At 42.2% G+C, this 16,710-nt stretch overlaps 3 protein-coding genes across 3 annotated transcripts in view; all 3 read right to left on the reverse strand.

The window, feature by feature from the left end:
* Positions 1 to 16,710, reverse strand: part of ap3d1 (adaptor related protein complex 3 subunit delta 1) — a 1,136,182-nt gene that overhangs the window by 150,209 nt on the left and 969,263 nt on the right. The gene's annotated exons all lie outside the window — the stretch shown is intronic.
* Positions 2,432 to 5,878, reverse strand: LOC127529931 (interleukin-6 receptor subunit beta-like). The gene is made up of 4 exons (XM_051935319.1): positions 5,713 to 5,878; positions 5,547 to 5,640; positions 3,011 to 3,089; positions 2,432 to 2,884 (listed from the first exon to the last, which is right to left on the reverse strand). Exons 1-4 carry the CDS (start codon positions 5,846 to 5,848, stop codon positions 2,444 to 2,446), a joined length of 750 nt encoding a protein of 249 aa, XP_051791279.1. The 5' UTR covers positions 5,849 to 5,878; the 3' UTR covers positions 2,432 to 2,443.
* LOC114663173 (interleukin-6 receptor subunit beta) overlaps positions 6,066 to 16,710 on the reverse strand; it is a 59,208-nt gene continuing 48,563 nt past the window's right edge. The window contains exon 10 of the mRNA XM_051935297.1: positions 6,066 to 6,232. Coding sequence (XP_051791257.1) covers positions 6,072 to 6,232 — 161 coding nt within the window. The 3' untranslated portion in view covers positions 6,066 to 6,071. The remainder of the gene's footprint in view (positions 6,233 to 16,710) is intronic.

Genomic DNA, 16,710 nt, shown 5'->3' on the forward strand with positions numbered 1-16,710 from the left:
TTTCCTTGCCTCCACTTGGTATTCACTGAAATTCTTCTATTTTCCCCCATGCTTTTCCCATTGTCTTTTCACAAAACACTGAGCTTAAGGGCTATTTGTATTGATTTGCATATTCAAGAGGCATAATTCTGGGAGGAGTTGGGGTGGGGCAGCAGGCGCGTGCACGTGCGTTACTTTTCACGCTGATTGGGATTTATGGAGCGGAAGAACATGGAAGTTGCCGAACGCACAGATTTATGTATCTGGATTTTTCTGTGCGTACGCACATTCCCGTTTTTGTGCTTACGCCATGTTATAGTGTGAGTTCTGCGCACGGCGTTATACATGATGCCCCAGGAGAGGTCAAATCAACCATCTGGGACATTCATAAAGACAAGGAACACGCTGAAGAACTCAGCAATACCAGAAAGCCGGACTTTTGGATGATCAAAAACTTCTGTCCTTGGTGAAGAAAAACAAATTCACAGCATTCAGACAAACCAAAAACACTCCCTGGGAGGTCAACCTATCATTGTCACAAGTCTACAATCAAGAGAAGACTTCATGAAAGTAAAGACAAAGGGTTTACCACAAAGTGCAAACAACTGAGAAACCTCAAGCATAGGAATGACAGATTAGACTTTGCCAGAAAATATTTTTAAGAAGCCTGTCCAGGGTATGACGTTAATCTCCATCAAGCTCTGCAAGCAGGTCCTCCAACTTGCAGGGAAAACGTGGGGGTTGGTGGCAGGATTGGCAACTCAGCCACCGTAAAAACGAAAACCTCCCACTGTTAAAGTGTGGTGCCAAGGTGTCACCCACTGCACTCGAGTCCCAATCCAGGTGGTTTGGCGTGTGGTGGGTGTGGCAACGTGCTATCAGCGAATGCTCCCACTCTATCCAGTTTTGGAACAGTTTTCTTTGGGCAAATGAAATTAAGATCAATATGTACCTGAATGATGGAAAAAGAAGAGTATGGAGAAGAGAAGGAACGGCTCATCAGCTGTGAAACGTGGTGGAGGCAGTATTATGGCATGGGCATGCATGACTGCAAACAGAAGTCAGTCACTAATAAATATACATAATTTATAATTTAAAATAATATAATTATAATTTATATAGCACCTTTCTCATGATATGACTACTGGCAGAAGTCATAGAATAAATTCTGAAGTGTCCAGGGCCCTACTGTCTGCTGAGATTCAGCCAAATGCTGCAAAACACTTCACAGTACAGATAGACAATGAGCCAAAAACACACTGTGACAGCAAACCAAGTGCAGTGGAATATTCTTCAATGGCCAAGTCCATCAACTGACCTCAACTCAAGTGGCCATGCATTTCACTTACTGATGGCAAACCTGATGGCAGAAAGTCCAACAAACAAGCAGCGCCTGAAGACAGCTGCAGTAAAGCATCACTAGAGTGGAAACCCAGCATCTGGAGACAACCACACTTCCAGACTTCAGACACTCATTGACTGGAAAGTATTTCAACCAAATATTGAAAATGATCATTATATTTATGACTGTTAGTTTGTCCAAATACTTCTGAGCCCATGAAAATGGGAGGACCATGTATAAAAATGGCTGTCTTTTCTAAATGGCTCATACAATATATATTTTTAAACACCTTAAATTAAAGCTGCAAGTCTACACTTCAATCACATCTTGATTGCTTCATTTCAAAATCCACTGTGGTGGCACACAGAGCCAAAATTATGAAAATTGTATCACTGACCAAATACTTGTGGACCTAACTGTAGGTGTATGTGATGCACAAGTTTAAGCTGAATTGCAATGTGCTTTGTAGTGTGTGTCTTGTGAATAGTTAAATTCACAAGTTGAGCGACTACAGCTGGATTGATTGGGTTAGAAAATACACGAATGAATGCAAAATTCCTAGATGCAACACTCTTTACGCCATTACCTCAAGATTTGCTGCGGACATTTCAAATCAACACATTAAATTCATGCGGTTGTAGTACACCGTAAAGCCATGCAGAATGTTATGCGATTCATTGTATAACAGTGCATATTCTTAATATAGCGCCTTTCACTTAATGATATCGCTCACAATCAGAGGAAAGGTAAGTAAGGTGGTAAGAGTGGACTTGCTGTATGTAATTTAAAGGGCTGCGCTTTGAATATTCACCACACTACACAACATCCAATGACTAAATCAAGTGACGTTAGAGCAGTTTTGTGTCGGTCATCCCAATGCTCTCCCCTGTGTTTGAAGTCAAAGATCATCTTTAGACATGTGACTGGCGCCATCTAGAGGTCAGTACATAATTAGTCCACCTGGATCAGTTGGCAAAGCTGGAAAGTCAGTGAGCTTCATGAGGCCTTCATAGGTTTTAGGTATTCATTTTTTTTCCAAATTTAGTTAAGATATCTTGCATCTGTAGAGTGAAACTTCCCTTGCTGATTCTCTCCCTTTTTTTGTTTTTTTTCTTCAAATACCTAATTGTGAAGGACAGTGCTGTAGGTAGCTTGGTGCTCTCCCAGGACTCCGACATCTTCTGTTCCCAAGCTGGGAAGCAGTGGGACGTGGACTGCTGGATTTGGACTGACTGCTAATCCCATGTAGCCATTAGCTAAAATGGCAGAGTACTCGACTTGTTCAGTGATCGCTGGCCTTTTGGCGTCATCACGGTGGTCTCCAAAGATGATGGAGGTGGGACACAAGCCTTGCTCAGAGATGCAGTTGATAGCAGCTGGGTAGACATCACTTTGCATTCTGGAGACTTCACCACTGAGGCCAGCTTTAAAATGACCTCCCAGGAGGTCCACATTAAATTTGTCGTCTGCCAGCAGTTGAATGGTGCCACTGATGTCTTTGTGGTTCGCAGAAACATCTGTCTCCACTTTAAGGCCATACTGCTCTTGAGTCGCACCTAAATCCTGAAATGTAGAAACCACAGAATTGTAAAGTTGACATGTACCTCTTAAATCCCAACTTGAGGCAGACAAGGAGGCTCAAGGTGACGAATGCCAAGTGGCTCACTCATGCGGATATAAGCCTCTTACCAAAAAGATCTTGGGCATCCAGTGGGCCAAGCTGCTGTGGCCTGGATCTGGCACTGGTGGCCAGAGGAGCTTCTGTAAGCTGAACATGGCAAAAAAAGCAAGAAAAAGTCTTAAATGTAGACAATGCATCAGGGCAATTGAAAAACAGCAAAGCTGTGAGAGATGTGGCTGGGCTTTGTGGACAATGTCTTTCATTTTTACCCTCACATGCATGGATTTTGGACACTATCCCCTCTTAGTTTCTTTTCTTGATGTGCTATTACATACCCGTAATACACTGTAGATCTTGTATTATTGTGTTAATTTCTAATGAGGCTCACTGTGAAAAGTGCTAAATGAAAGAAATGGACTGCAGATGCACAGGTGTCCACATCGTCCTCAGTATGCCCTTAGCATTGATAGCTGCAGGTTAACTAATTAGCTTTAGAAAACAAACTAGAGCTGAGCAGTGTTCCAGAAGAACGCAAGTGAGGACCTGTAATGCCTTTCGGCTGAACCATCGTCATCTCACCTTCCTCAGGTTGGCTTGTGTTTCTGCAGCCTCCAAGCATCTTGGCCTGGTGTGCTGATGTGAGTTAACATCCAGGACTGCACGCTGGTACACGTCTCACATTTTTGAGGCATTAGCCAGCCGGTGTTTACCAAGGTTCAATTGAATGCTTAGTACAGTGAATTATTTTTAAGTGCATGATGAATAAGTTCATATGTCTCCAAAGCAGAGCTGCCCAAAGGACTACCACCCTTCTGGCATCTCCAGAGTTCTCACTAGCTGAACAGAATTCAACAGACTGGGTTATGTGGTCATCCTCTGTGTAGAAGGGAGAGTGACCCACTGATCAACATGGCAGAGAGATTGTCCTACATCGAGCTCAGACTTAAACAGGAAAGGCCCTTTTGAAGTCAGCGTGGAAACAAATGCTGTTGGTGAAGAAAGATTCACTGATGTTGACTTTGCTGACGATCCTGTGATCTTTGCAGAGTCAATGGAGGTTCTGATCGGGAGTCTCAAAAGACTGAAAAAGGAGTCTGAGTGTCAGGGCTTGCGAGTGTCCTGATAAAAACCAAGATCAGGCCCTTAAAGACCCCTTGGGCACAGCCATCAGCAGTCTGTCTGTCTGCAGAGAGAGTGTCAACCTTGTCGAGAGGTTTACTTACCTCAGCAGTGACATTCATGTGTCTGGTGACTCTTCCTATGAAGTCAGCAGATGGATTGGGAGAGCATGGGGGGTCATGAGGTCACTGGAAAGGGGTGTGTGGCACTCATAATATCTCTGCAAAAGGACGAAGGTCCGAGTCTTTAGAGTCCTGGTGCTTCCTGTTTTGCTATATGGTTGAGACACATGAACGCTATCCAGTGACCTGAGATGAAGACTGGACTCCTTTGGTACTGTGTCTCTTCAGAGTACCTCCGGTTTGACTTTGTGTCGAATGAGCAGCTACTCACAGAGTCCAAAATGAGGCACATTAGCTGCATTGTGAGGGAGTGTTAGTTACGGCACTATGGCCATGTGGCATAATTCCCCCAAGGGTTATCCAGCTTGCAGAATCCTCATTGTTTATGGACCTGAGCGGCTGGACCAGGCCAATGGGACGCCCACGTAACACGTGGCTGCAGCAGATAGATGGTCATTTTTGGAGGGTGGGACTGGTTTGCCTTGGGGATTGGCAACCAGCATCCCGAGCTGTTGCATTGTGCGTTGGGTGCAGCAATGCACTGTAGCAGAGCAGGCTCCTCACCCTGACCTGACTTGTGGGAACAAAATGGCCAGTAGGTGTCCTGCCAAGAGACAAAAAATAGCAGTTCTACGGAATAAGGGATCAAGAAACGAACAGAAGTAAGAACAACAGACCAGTATTCATTACCAGGATTTGTTCCAAATGAAAATGAAAGTCGTACACAAAAATTAAAAAGCCAAGGGCACTAAATCCCAAAGATCCCACCCAATGTTTTGTATGAAGCTGCATTCATGGTCTGTTGTAGTTCAGCCAGGGTTGAACCCCAGCATAAGTTTATTTTTGTTTATGTAGTCAAGATTCCTTTAGATGTTTAAAAATTCTATAAATTGTGTTATTATATTAATTCTGTTTTTAGATTGGCTTTATTATTGATGTGGTGTCTAATTTTATTATACCTTTGTGTTGGTTTCCTCTCACAGTTCAGAGACATGCACTTTAGGTGGACTGATGATTCTAAACTGGCTAATCCTAACTCTAACGCTAACCTCGTGTGTTTGTGTGTGTATATGTATGTGTGTTCACCTTGCAATGGGTTGTTGCCTTGTTCCTGGTTTGTTCTTGCCTTGCCTATGACCCTGCTTGGGATGAAGCACGTTTGGAAGACGGATGGATGGATGGATGTTTTATGTTAAGGTTACTGTATATTTAGTGCTTTGGTTATCTGCCCTGCCTCCTGTATGTGGAGCCTAAAGAGGCAAGCCCTCGTAATTAGGTGCTTTTCAGTACCGGCCCCAGCAGTACTTAAGCCAAAGGTCATTAACTCCACTTCTGGTGGTCACCTCTTCCATTCAAAACTTACATCTCCATCTTCTCCACACAGGCCAATATTCCAATCATGAGCAGCAGTAGACTCACAGTCAGCAGAATGGGAAATAGCATTGTCCATTGTTCATCTGCAAGACAAAGCAAGATGTGGTGTAGAAAGGTCACAGGTCTCTTTGGTCATTTGTTGTATCCTTCCTTACCATTGACATCAATCGTAACCGAAAGACTTGGCCCTGCAGTGCTCCCTCCATCTGTAATGGCCTCAGCAAAGAAAGTGTACACCTTATTCGGAGACAGTCCTTTAAGCAGAAGGCTATGAACAGAGCTGTTCACCATAATTGCTGCAAATGAAAAAGGAGGAGAAGCTGGTCAGGTGGCCTTTATGCAGGATGTACTGTAGATGAAACTAATGCCAAATTACTAACCACATTTTCTGCTATCCAACATGGGCTCTGGACAGAGTAGAACACCGAACAGAAGAGATAACCTCGAAGAACCTCTAAACTCCCACAGACTCACCATGGGAACATTTCCAAAACACTCAACTAACAGAAGGTTATTAGAAGTACTTGCATGAGGGAGTGCTGTCCTTGCTGCTGTAGACAATTTTGTAGTAGCGGATAAAACCTCGACGCTCGTCCACTGGGAGAGGCTTCCATGTCAAGTAAACACCCGATGTCTTAGCAGCTAGTGGCGTTAATGTTGGACCACAAGATGGTGCTGGACAGAAGGGGAAAAAGAGAAATGCAAAGAGAGAGAGAGAAAGATTTTAATTTACAAAATGTGATGGCAATTAGGTATGAAGACCTAGAAAGTCACTATCCGCCTCATAACGCTCCCCAGTTTGAAACCCTAAAAAAGAAACATGTGGAGGAGAAATGTAGTAAGTCAGGGCCTTGACCAGCCTGTAGCATTAGCCGTCTATTGAAATAAAACTCTTTGAATGGTGAAATGCTGAGTGGATGCCTCAAGAATGTCACAGTAGGTGATGCCTTGAGCAAATGGTGATGGCGCTATAAAGGAACTGCATGAATCTCATGGCTCTGGTGTCCTGCTTGTGTGCTCATCCAAGAAGTGATCATCGAATGCAGATTGATTACTTGTTTGTGTGTACGTGGCAAGAAAAACAGGTAGGGTGGACTTTATTATCTCTGTGGGAAATTTCTTTGCAGCAGGAAAATATAACAACATAAGGCATTATTTAATGAATCCAAAAAAAATAGACAAAGACACAGCAGCTGACAGCCAGTGTTGTCGCATACACACACCATTGAGATTAGTACAAGGAAAAATAATTACCTTCAATGGTTCACAAAGTAACAAATGAGAATTTAGCATATAGCAGCAGCCCTACAAGTAACACACTTCAAAATGCTGATAGCTCTCAAAATAAAGGAGTTCTTTAATCTGTTGTTGTTTACCCTACAAAACTTAAATCTGCAGCCTAATAGCAACAACTGAAATTTAGGAAAAAGTCGACAGAAGTGAGTTGGCCTTCTTTCTGACCTGTTTGTAATGCAGTTCATTGGCAGAGGTCCTGGGCCAACCCATAATTTCACTGCTGATTTTTACAATGTTGTTAAGATATTGTTTATATTCTTAAAGCTGAAGTTCCATCCATCCATCCATTTTCCAACCCGCTGAATCCGAACACAGGGTCACGGGGGTCTGCTGGAGCCAATCCCAGCCAACACAAGGTGCAAGGCAGGGAACCAATCCAGGGCAGGGCGCCAACCCACAGCAGGACAAAAGCTGAAGTTGCCAAACCAAAGTATTGTAAGTGCCCAGGAGGACGGATGGGCATCCTGGTTGGGATTGAAGAGGATTTCTTGACCATCCAGGAAGCCATAATGGAAGGATGGCCAGATTGTGGGCACTAACTTGGCCAGGGTACCTTATAATTGCTGTCCTTGTTGGGATACCAGAAGGAAGTATGAACTGCTGAGAGCTGGAAGCCGGGAGCAGTTCATCGCCCTAATTAATAGGTGGCAGTGTTCCTCACAAGTAGTCCCAGTTTGGACACCCGCAGGGTTGCATGGGAATTGGAGTCAAGAAGAGCAGCTTTATAGGGGTCCTTGGGTGACAATAGAGGGCGCTGCCAAGGTAGGACTTCCCTGATTTTCATATGACCTGGAAGTGCTTATAACAAGCCATGACGTGCCACCTGTAATACTTCCAGGCACTGGCGTAGCTTGGGGGGTGGGGGGGGGGGGGGGTGAGTGGGGGGGGGGGGTTAGGGGGTCCCAGGCAGTACTTTTTTAAGGGAAGCACTTTTTAATAAACTTTAGTTGTAGCTTCATTTTTCCAAAATTACCAAAGTTCAGCAGCTCTACCTTAAAAACGGGATTCAACACAAGCCTGATGCGCTGAAATGATTCCACAGACAAAATAGCTTTGTTTTTAAAAGTTTTAGTTAAAATTCAAAGTAAAACAGTTCACACAAAAAAGAAAAAAAGAAAATAGCAAAACAAGGAAAAGTTCTTTTCAAAGCTTAAATCTTGTTACATTTCAAATCGTTACAAATCACTTCCAAACGTTTCTGAACCATTTCAAAATGACGGTCAGAAAACTGTATGCCTACTCCATTTCTTGTAAGTCCCTGTGCACTGGGACCTGCGCTAAACAACAACTGACTCAAGTATCACACTGTATCTTAATTACAGCAAGAAAGTTCGAACTCTTATTAACTTACAGGGGGTAAAAGGCTGTACCATTGTCTATGACTATGAAAGAAAATTATACTCTATTCAAATTAAGCAAACACTAATATGAGTTTAACTCAAAGCTTTAACTTTTAACATTGGCTCTTACATTAGTTACTAGACTTTTTAGACTTTTTTGACAGTTTTGTTTGATAGGACTTTGGCAAGCTAATGTGTGTTATCTATGTCAAAACAGCACCATTTGTAATGCTGAAAAACTGTTCCAAATACATATGTTGCAAAGTTATATTTAACAAATATGAATCTTGTCCAGTTTGCCAACATACTCTGACCGAAGAGACTCTCCAATGACTTATTCCAATGGAAAGGGACGAACTCTTCAATCTCATTATTAATATTTTACCAAATTAACATCATTCTGGAGAAAAATCTTTAAATGCCTTTCAGATAGCTTGGATGTCACAATCCCTTCTAATCCACTAACAGCTGTGTTTGGTGGGCTTACAGAGGGGCTTAAAGTGGAGAAGGACAAACAAACGGTAATTGCCTTTAATACACTACTGGCATGTAAACGTATCTTGCTCAGCTGGAAGAACTGTAACCCCACCAAGTCAGTGGGTAACTGATGTCATATATAATTTGAAATTGGAAAAAATCAAATCGCACTTAGAGGATCTGTGCAGAACGTTTTTAAAAACCTGGTAGGATCTAATCAATAACATTTTAGAATAAGCATTTATATTGGGGGGAAAGACTCCTTTCTCTCTTTACTACTCTCAATTGTTTTACTCGGGCTGTTGGCCTTCCTTTCTTTCTCATGGGTGGGGGTTGATTTGAATTCAGTTTTGGTAAGTTTTGACTTGATTGGAAAGAATTTGTTTTTAATAAATTCAATAAAAGATCAAAATATATATATTTATCCCGGTCAAAACCCCCAAGCCGCCAGATGGAGCCATCCCTGCAACATGGAGGGGCCCCGAATTCCAGTAGGGCATCGTGGAACTTGGAGTCTTTCATCTCAACCATGCTGGATATTGTGGGGGCCGCCAGGGGACGCTGCAGGGAGGCTCAAGGACTTGCGTTTTCACTATACCCCGGAAGTACGTCCTAGTCACAGGGACAGAGGAAATGACGTACTTCCGGGCTGAAGAAAAGGAGTTTTTACCCGACCCGGAAGTGTTATAAAGTCACATGGACTGAGGGACAGAAACACTTCCGGGTCAAGGACTTTAAAAGGACTCTGGTAAATCCCAGCAACGAGCCATGTTCGGAAGAAGGGTGACTGAGCTGCTGGGAGTGGAGGATTGTATTGATTTATTGTGATTGATTTATTGGAGTATTGTGGAGTGGAGGGTGCTTTGTGCACTGTATTATTAAAATAAAGTCAATATTTGGACTTTTATCTGGTGTCTGATGTGGTGTCTGAGGGTTCAAGGGGATGACAGCACCCCCTGTCTGTCACTATATATATATATATAGCGCCAGCCCACCACAAGAGAATTATTAGATAGATAGATAGATAGATAGATAGATAGATAGATAGATAGATAGATAGATAGATAGATAGATAGATAGATAGATAGATAGATAGATAGATAGATAGATAGATACTTTATTAATCCCAATGGGAAATTCATATGCTGCTGCTGGAGAATGTGAATTTCCCATTGGGATTAATAAAGTATCTATCTATCTATCTATCTATCTATCTATCTATCTATCTATCTATCTATCTATCTATCTATCTATCTATCTATCTATCTATCTATCTATCTATCTATCTATCTATCTATCTATCTATCTATCTATCTATCTATCTAATAATTCTCTTGTGGTGGGCTGGGGCCCTGCCTGGGATTTGTTCCTGCCTTGTGCCCTGTGTTGGCTGGGATTGGCTTCAGCAGACCCCCGTGGCCCTGTGTTAGGATATAGCAGGTTGGATAATGGATGGATGGATATTATTCTCTCAATCTCAAGATGAAGTGAACAAAAGAGAGCGATGCTGCTTTCAGAAAAAAGAAAAAGGCGAGGGAAGAAGTACTGTATTTAAATAGAATGAAGGGGCATTATTGAAATACCTCAATCATAATTAATAATTTAAAATGTAGTTAAAATTTTCGTTGTTCTCATTTTTTGTATGATATGTGTTCCATTTAATTTTGTAAGAGGAGTGCGGGTGGCAAATTCAAAGTACGTCTCGGGTGGCATAAACTCTAGCTATGCCACTGTTGCCAGGTCCTGCTTTAAAGGAGCACACCGCCATACCTCATGGAGTCAGAGTCGGTAGGGCAGCAGGTGACACTCACTGGAGGACAGAAGGAGTGAGAAGAGACAGACTATTTAAATCTTGTGGCAGACAGCTGGGACCCTTGCTCGGCTGGAACGCCTGGAGAATGGAAGGACAATATCTCCCCTGGGACGCAAGAAGGCAGCCCCCCCCCCCCCCCCCCCCCCCCCCCGAATTACATCAGGGTCACGGGCTTTGACGTTGGAGGCTCAAACCTGTGAGGGCCCGTGGTCACCACCAGGGGGCACCTGGACAATTCTAGAGGGTGTACCTGGGGCACATCCGGGTGCAATATAAAAGAGGCCGCCTCACTCCATTCAGGGAGTCGGGAGGCAGAGGACAGAGCTTGTGAGGAGAGGAGTGGAGGTGGCAGAAGAATAAGAAAAAGGAGAATAAAAATAAAAATAAAAAAGGACGAGCTTATTGGTTGTTGGGGATTGTGCACTGTGTGCTGTATATAAATAAGGAAGAGCAATTAAAGTGTGTGCATTTGGACATTGTGAGTCTGCGTCTCTGTCTGTGGTACGGGCTGGCATCTTTCACAATCTATTTACAGTATTTCAGCTGTGTGCATTAAAAAATTGTTATTTAAACCCGGAGTGGTGTGGTGTCTTGTGTGCCTGTAGTTTGGAGGCTTGGTGGCCCCCCCTACTGCTCACAGAGATTCAATAAAGAACTTAAAAAATGGTGTCATTAAGGTTTTCTAAGAAAGAAAAGCCCCTTCCTTTAAATGTGTCCTGTGCTAAGATCTAAGTTTTGTCTGTTGCCAGTGGTTGCCCCCCAGTATTTGCACTGCTGCACAGTAAAGCTGAAGCATTACAAAGACAGGAGCACTAGAGATCCCCCACCATATCTTTTGTCTTAGAAATGATCACATCGTTATACAAACTCATCTGCAGGCCCGTGGCTGTCTTCCTTATCTTGTAAAATTGGAGCGTAATGCAGTTTGTAAAGGAGTGTTGGACAGGCGAGGGCAGTAACACTGTAATAATACATCAGCCAAAGCCCAAGGGCACAAGAAAAAAATCAAAAGTCCTCAGCAGGCACAAAATCAGTTAGCAGCAGGAAAGAAAGAAGATGTCTTCATCAGAGGAAGAGTCTTTGAAAACACAGTCCAGACACTAAGGTCTTGGAAAGGCAGCTGTGGTGACATCATGCATGAACATAAACGTGCGCAAACATACTCTTGGGGGTTGATGCGGCAAAAACATGACTTGTCTTAGGTGGCATTTTTCAACATTGGTCCTGACATGTGGGATATGAGAGGAAATCTAAGGTACTTGTAAGCCTACAGTTCAAAACTACTCAGTGTTATTGTCCCAAGAGGGTGATTCAGTTTGCAGAGAGACTACAATGTAACATGAAATCCATATTGTGACATGTAGGGGGAAACACTCAGCACCCACCAAGCCCCAAATACAGTGGCACCAAAACACAAGTTCCAGGTTCAATAAAAACTTTCTTCAACAAATATCTTCACACGGGGTATTCTCAAGCACAATCACTTATTCTTTCACTTGCTTTCACTCCTTCCACTCCTCCTGGTGGGGCCTCCTCCTGACTCGGACTCCCCGAATGGAGGTGAGGTGACTCCTTTTATACAAGACCCAGGAGTAATTGCTAGGGCATAACCTGGGGGAAGCACTTCCGGGTTAGGTGGAAGCTCCCCAAAGTAGGTAGAGCTTCTTTCGGTAGCACCCAGGGACAATGACAGGGTTGTCTTTCGACACTACAGATCCCCATGATACCCTGCAGGTGTCCATATTGGGAACCGACCGGAGAAGCACTGCCGCATCCTGTGTTGGAGGATACACTGTCCCAGTCCACTACATTCCAACTGCCCCGATTGGGATAGGAATCATTAGGTAGCTTCTTCTATTACACTGTCTATCCATTATGGCCACCCGGCCGGGTAACACAGCGCTCTACAATCCAGTTGGGATGCAGGTCCTTCCATGTCACCACTCACAACATCAACAAAGAACACAGCCATCAAACCTAAACTTTGTACAAATTAATAAAACATGGCAGTAAACATAATGTTTGAGGTGTAATATCAGATTGTGAATAGATAGATAGATAGATAGATAGATAGATAGATAGATAGATAGATAGATAGATAGATAGATAGATAGATAGATAGATAGATAGATAGATAGATAGATAGATAGATAGATAGATAGATAGATAGATACTTTATTACACATACAGAATTAAATCTACATAAAGACTTGAGTAATGATTGATGCAAAAGATGGCTGGTCATCCCATGATTTAAGCGTGTTATTAAGAAGATTAACAGCAGCTGGGATGAAGGAGTATATGAACTGATTGCTTTTTATCTTTGAATCCTATGACCTGATGACAGCAAATGGAACTGAGAATGTAGGGGGTGACATTCATGTATGTAATTTATTGCTGTTTTGGTTGTTTTTGAGTAATTATGTGTTGTATGTCTACATAATTTCTATTATGTTTATTATTGTGTACTTTCCTTATGTTCAATAATATTCAGGATTGTGGAATCTATAGAGGGATAAAGCTGACGTCACACGCAATGAAAATTTGGGAAAGGGCTATAAAGGGAAAGCTTAGGGAAGGGACCACCATAGAGGAGGAGCTGTTTGGTTTAATGCCAGGGAGAGGAACAACTGATGTAGTCTTTGTATTGAGACAAGTCATACAGAAGGATCAAGAAAAACAGAAAGGTTTACATAGGCTATTGATTTGGAGAGGCTTATGATAGAATGTCACGTCAAGAGGTCTGGAGAGAGAAAGGAGGACCAGAGAAGTGTGTGAGGATTGTCCAGGATATGTATGAGGGAGTGAGGACTTTAGTTAAAAGAAGTGTCAGGCTAACAGACAAGATCCAGGTTAGAGGAGGTCTGCACCAGGGGTCTTCTTTAAGTCCTTATCTCTTTGATCTGATTATGGATGCGTTGAGTCATTGGATAAAAGACCAGTCCTCCTGGTGCAGGTGTTATGCTGAAGACATTGTGATGTGTAGTATCAGAAACAGGAAGTGGAGAGGAAATTGGAAGAATGGAGAAGTGTTTTGGAAGACAGAGGATTGAAGATAAACAACAAGATAGAATTTTGGAGTCTTAATGAGGATCAAGAGTTAGACATTAGCCTGCAGGGAGAGCTACTGGAAAGCATGGAAAAGTTTAAATAGTTAGGATCAGTGGTAGCCCAAGATGGAAAATTAGATGCAAAGATTAATTATTGTGGAGTGCATTGTGGATGGGACAATTAGAAGAAGATATCAGGAGTATCGTGTGATCAAAGAATGAAGACGAAGGTTAAAGGTAAGGTGTACTGGGGTGCGACCAGCAATGATATATGGAGCTGAGACATGGGCAGTCAATGGAGCGCAAGAGAAGAAGTTAGATGTGACAGATATGAGAATGTTGAGATTAATGAGTGGAGTTACAAAAAAGGAAAAAATGGAAGAATAAGAAATGAGACAATCAGAGGTGCAGCAAAAGTGGGAGAGATATCGAAGGAAGTACAGGAAAGTAGGTTGAAGTGGTATGAACATGTGATGAGGAAACACAATAAACAATGTGGGCAAAAGAATTATGGGAATGGAAGTGCAGGGGAAAAGAAAGCAAAGGAGGCCAAATGAGAGGTGGAAGGATAAAGTTAAAGAAGGTTTGAAGGAGAAGGGTTTGACTGTGGAGGACGTGCAGGACCAAACTGTTTAGAGAAGGTTGATAAAGCACAGTGACCTCACAGAGAAGTAGGAAAAGATGAAGAGGAGGAATAAAAAGAAGACTGTCTCTCATGTTCCATGTTGTTTGTATGTGGCCCCAGAAGAGGCAGGACCACCCTGACGTCACCACTTGAGAGCCCTCCCTTAGGCTACTTAAACTGGCTCAGGACTGGGAATCATTTGTTTAAAGTGGAGGTTTGTGAGTGTTGTGCTCTTGTAAGGATTCTGGTTCATCAGATTGTGTAAGGGGGCTTTGTCTGCTTAGGGATGTCTTTAATTCAACTTCATTGTATCTTTTTGCTCTCCTCAGCCTTTTATTTTTAGCATTTTTGTTGTCCTGGGTTTCAAACTCAGTGCCATTACCAGACAGCTATTTTGCAAAAACAATTCTTTCTTCGATAGGCTAGAGGTTAATGGTCATCCTTCCTGTTGTAGGGTTTTGAAATATTTTTTTGTGATATTCATTGTTCTTTTAAAAGCTCCCAAATTAGGGTCTTCTCAGGATGAAGCCAGAAGAAAGCCTTAGGGAGCTGGCTGAAGTCAAAGTTGCCTCTTCTGGGCAGAGCAAGTAAATTTCTGGCCTGTTCTCTAACTTCTTTTGGAGGCCTCACCCCATTTGGAGAAAACTCCAATATTATAACAGGTGAGTCCTGACACTCTGCTTTCCGTAATATTTGTTTATTAATCAGGTCTGTTAGATTTGACGGTTGAGACCTTGTTATTTTACTGCTCCATTTTACAGTTTTTGCAGGACATAAGTAAAGACAGATTCAAGAGAAGATTGATTAAGGACTGGCATAATGGTAGGACTCACACTAAAAAGATTCAGTTTTCTTACCCTGTACTGTGGACAGATTCTGTATTTTCATTTGACTGTCTCCACATATTTATAATTGTCAACCTGGTCTCTGATGATTGTGTCTTGTGGGTGAATGGTGTTTCATCTAAAATCAATTATCAATTCCTTAGTTTTTCACGCCAGTTACCCAAATCATCTACCACTGGACCATCGTTAGTTTCTTCCTCGCTCAGTAGGTGCACAGTCATTTTAAAAGGGACCTATTTTGAAATTTACTGCGACAACCATTAGTGTAGAGGATGGACAAAAGAGCTGAGAGGAGGACAGCTTGTCAGACCGACAACCATTAGTGTAGAGCAGTGGTCTCAAACGTCCAGTCCTGGAGGGCCGCAGTAGCTGCAGGTTTTCATTCTAACTCTTTTCTTAATGAGTGACTTGTTTTTGCTGCTAATTAACTTCTTTTGAATTCATGTTAATTGACTTGTGCTTGAAGACTCATATCCCTCAATTGTTTCTTTTTCCTTCATTAGCAGCCAAAAAACAACAATGAGATACAAAATGAGCCAAAATGTGACCAGCAAACTGTGTCCATCACACAATATCTCAAAATAAAGAAAGGTGAAGGTCTCAGGAATGTTGATCTGCTCAGGTCCACAACACATTTAATAGTGTTCTTAGAAAAGAGAAAATCAACAATTTTGGAAATGTCTGCCACTGCAGATTTTGTTTTTATTCTCCAGCCCCTGGAGTTTTTTTTGTTTGTTTGTTTTTTCTGTCCTCCCGGCCATCAGACCTTACTTTATTCTTTGTTATTTAGTATTGCCTAATCTTATTTTTATATTTCTATTTTTTATAAACTTTTCTTTCTTCATCTTGCAAAGCACATCATTTGTATGAAAATGTGCTATAGAAATAAATGTTCTTAAATGTTAAACGTTAAAGATATGGAACAAGAAGATCCGCTGTGGCAACCCCTAACAGGAGCAGCCAAAAGAAGAAGAAGAAGTTAAATGTTAAATGTTACATTGCACAATGAGAGCAGCAACAAGCCATGGAATTAAAGATCGCGTTTAATTAACGACAAGACTCGGTGCCTAATTAAGCAACTGCTTGGAGTGAAGTTGGTTGGAGTTTGAGGTCCTGACTTAGTTGGTCTTCTGTTGGCTTACTCGCTTCACATTTCATTTCTGATTGGGTGCCATTACAGGAAAGAAATTAAGTAATTCAGACGAACAAATCTTAAAAAACAAGTTAACTGAAATGAAAGGAAAAGGAGTTAATTAGCAGCAAAAATGGGTCACCAATTAAGAAAAACATTAGAATGAAAACCTGCAGCCACTGTGGCCCTCCAGGACCGGAGGTTGAGACCAGTGGTGTAGAGGATGTACAAAAGAGATGGAAGAACACAGCCCTGAAAGGACCTTGTGGAGGAGGACAGCATGTCAGACAGACAACCATTGACTTTTACTCTTTGTGAGTCCTGTCTGTGAAGAAGTCAATCAGCCGGCCTACTAAACTGAAGTCCAAATTAACCTCCTTAATAAGCTTTTCTGCAATGAGACGGGACTGGATTGCATTAAACGCTGATGACAAGTCTAAAAGCAGGAACCCCACATGAATCTTCTCACAAGACTTATGGACAGCTTAGTGATTAGCCAAATAAACGAGCTTGATGGACTGAATGGCCTCCTCTCATTGGTCAATTTTCATAAGTTTCTTAAATTTCTTGAGCGC

Source organism: Erpetoichthys calabaricus, chromosome 12 (assembly GCF_900747795.2).
Source record: "Erpetoichthys calabaricus chromosome 12, fErpCal1.3, whole genome shotgun sequence".
NCBI classification, from domain to species: domain Eukaryota; kingdom Metazoa; phylum Chordata; class Cladistia; order Polypteriformes; family Polypteridae; genus Erpetoichthys; species Erpetoichthys calabaricus.

Coding starts and splice junctions, on each gene's coding strand:
- LOC127529931 (XM_051935319.1), bottom strand. CDS start 5,848: ATGGTGAACAGCTCTGTTCATAGCCTTCTGCTTAAAGGACTGTCTCCG. Junction 3,090..5,546: donor TGTGTGGAGAAGATGGAGAT/GTAAGTTTTGAA, acceptor TGCCATGTTCAG/CTTACAGAAGCTCCTCTGGC. Junction 2,885..3,010: donor GGATGCCCAAGATCTTTTTG/GTAAGAGGCTTA, acceptor TCTACATTTCAG/GATTTAGGTGCGACTCAAGA.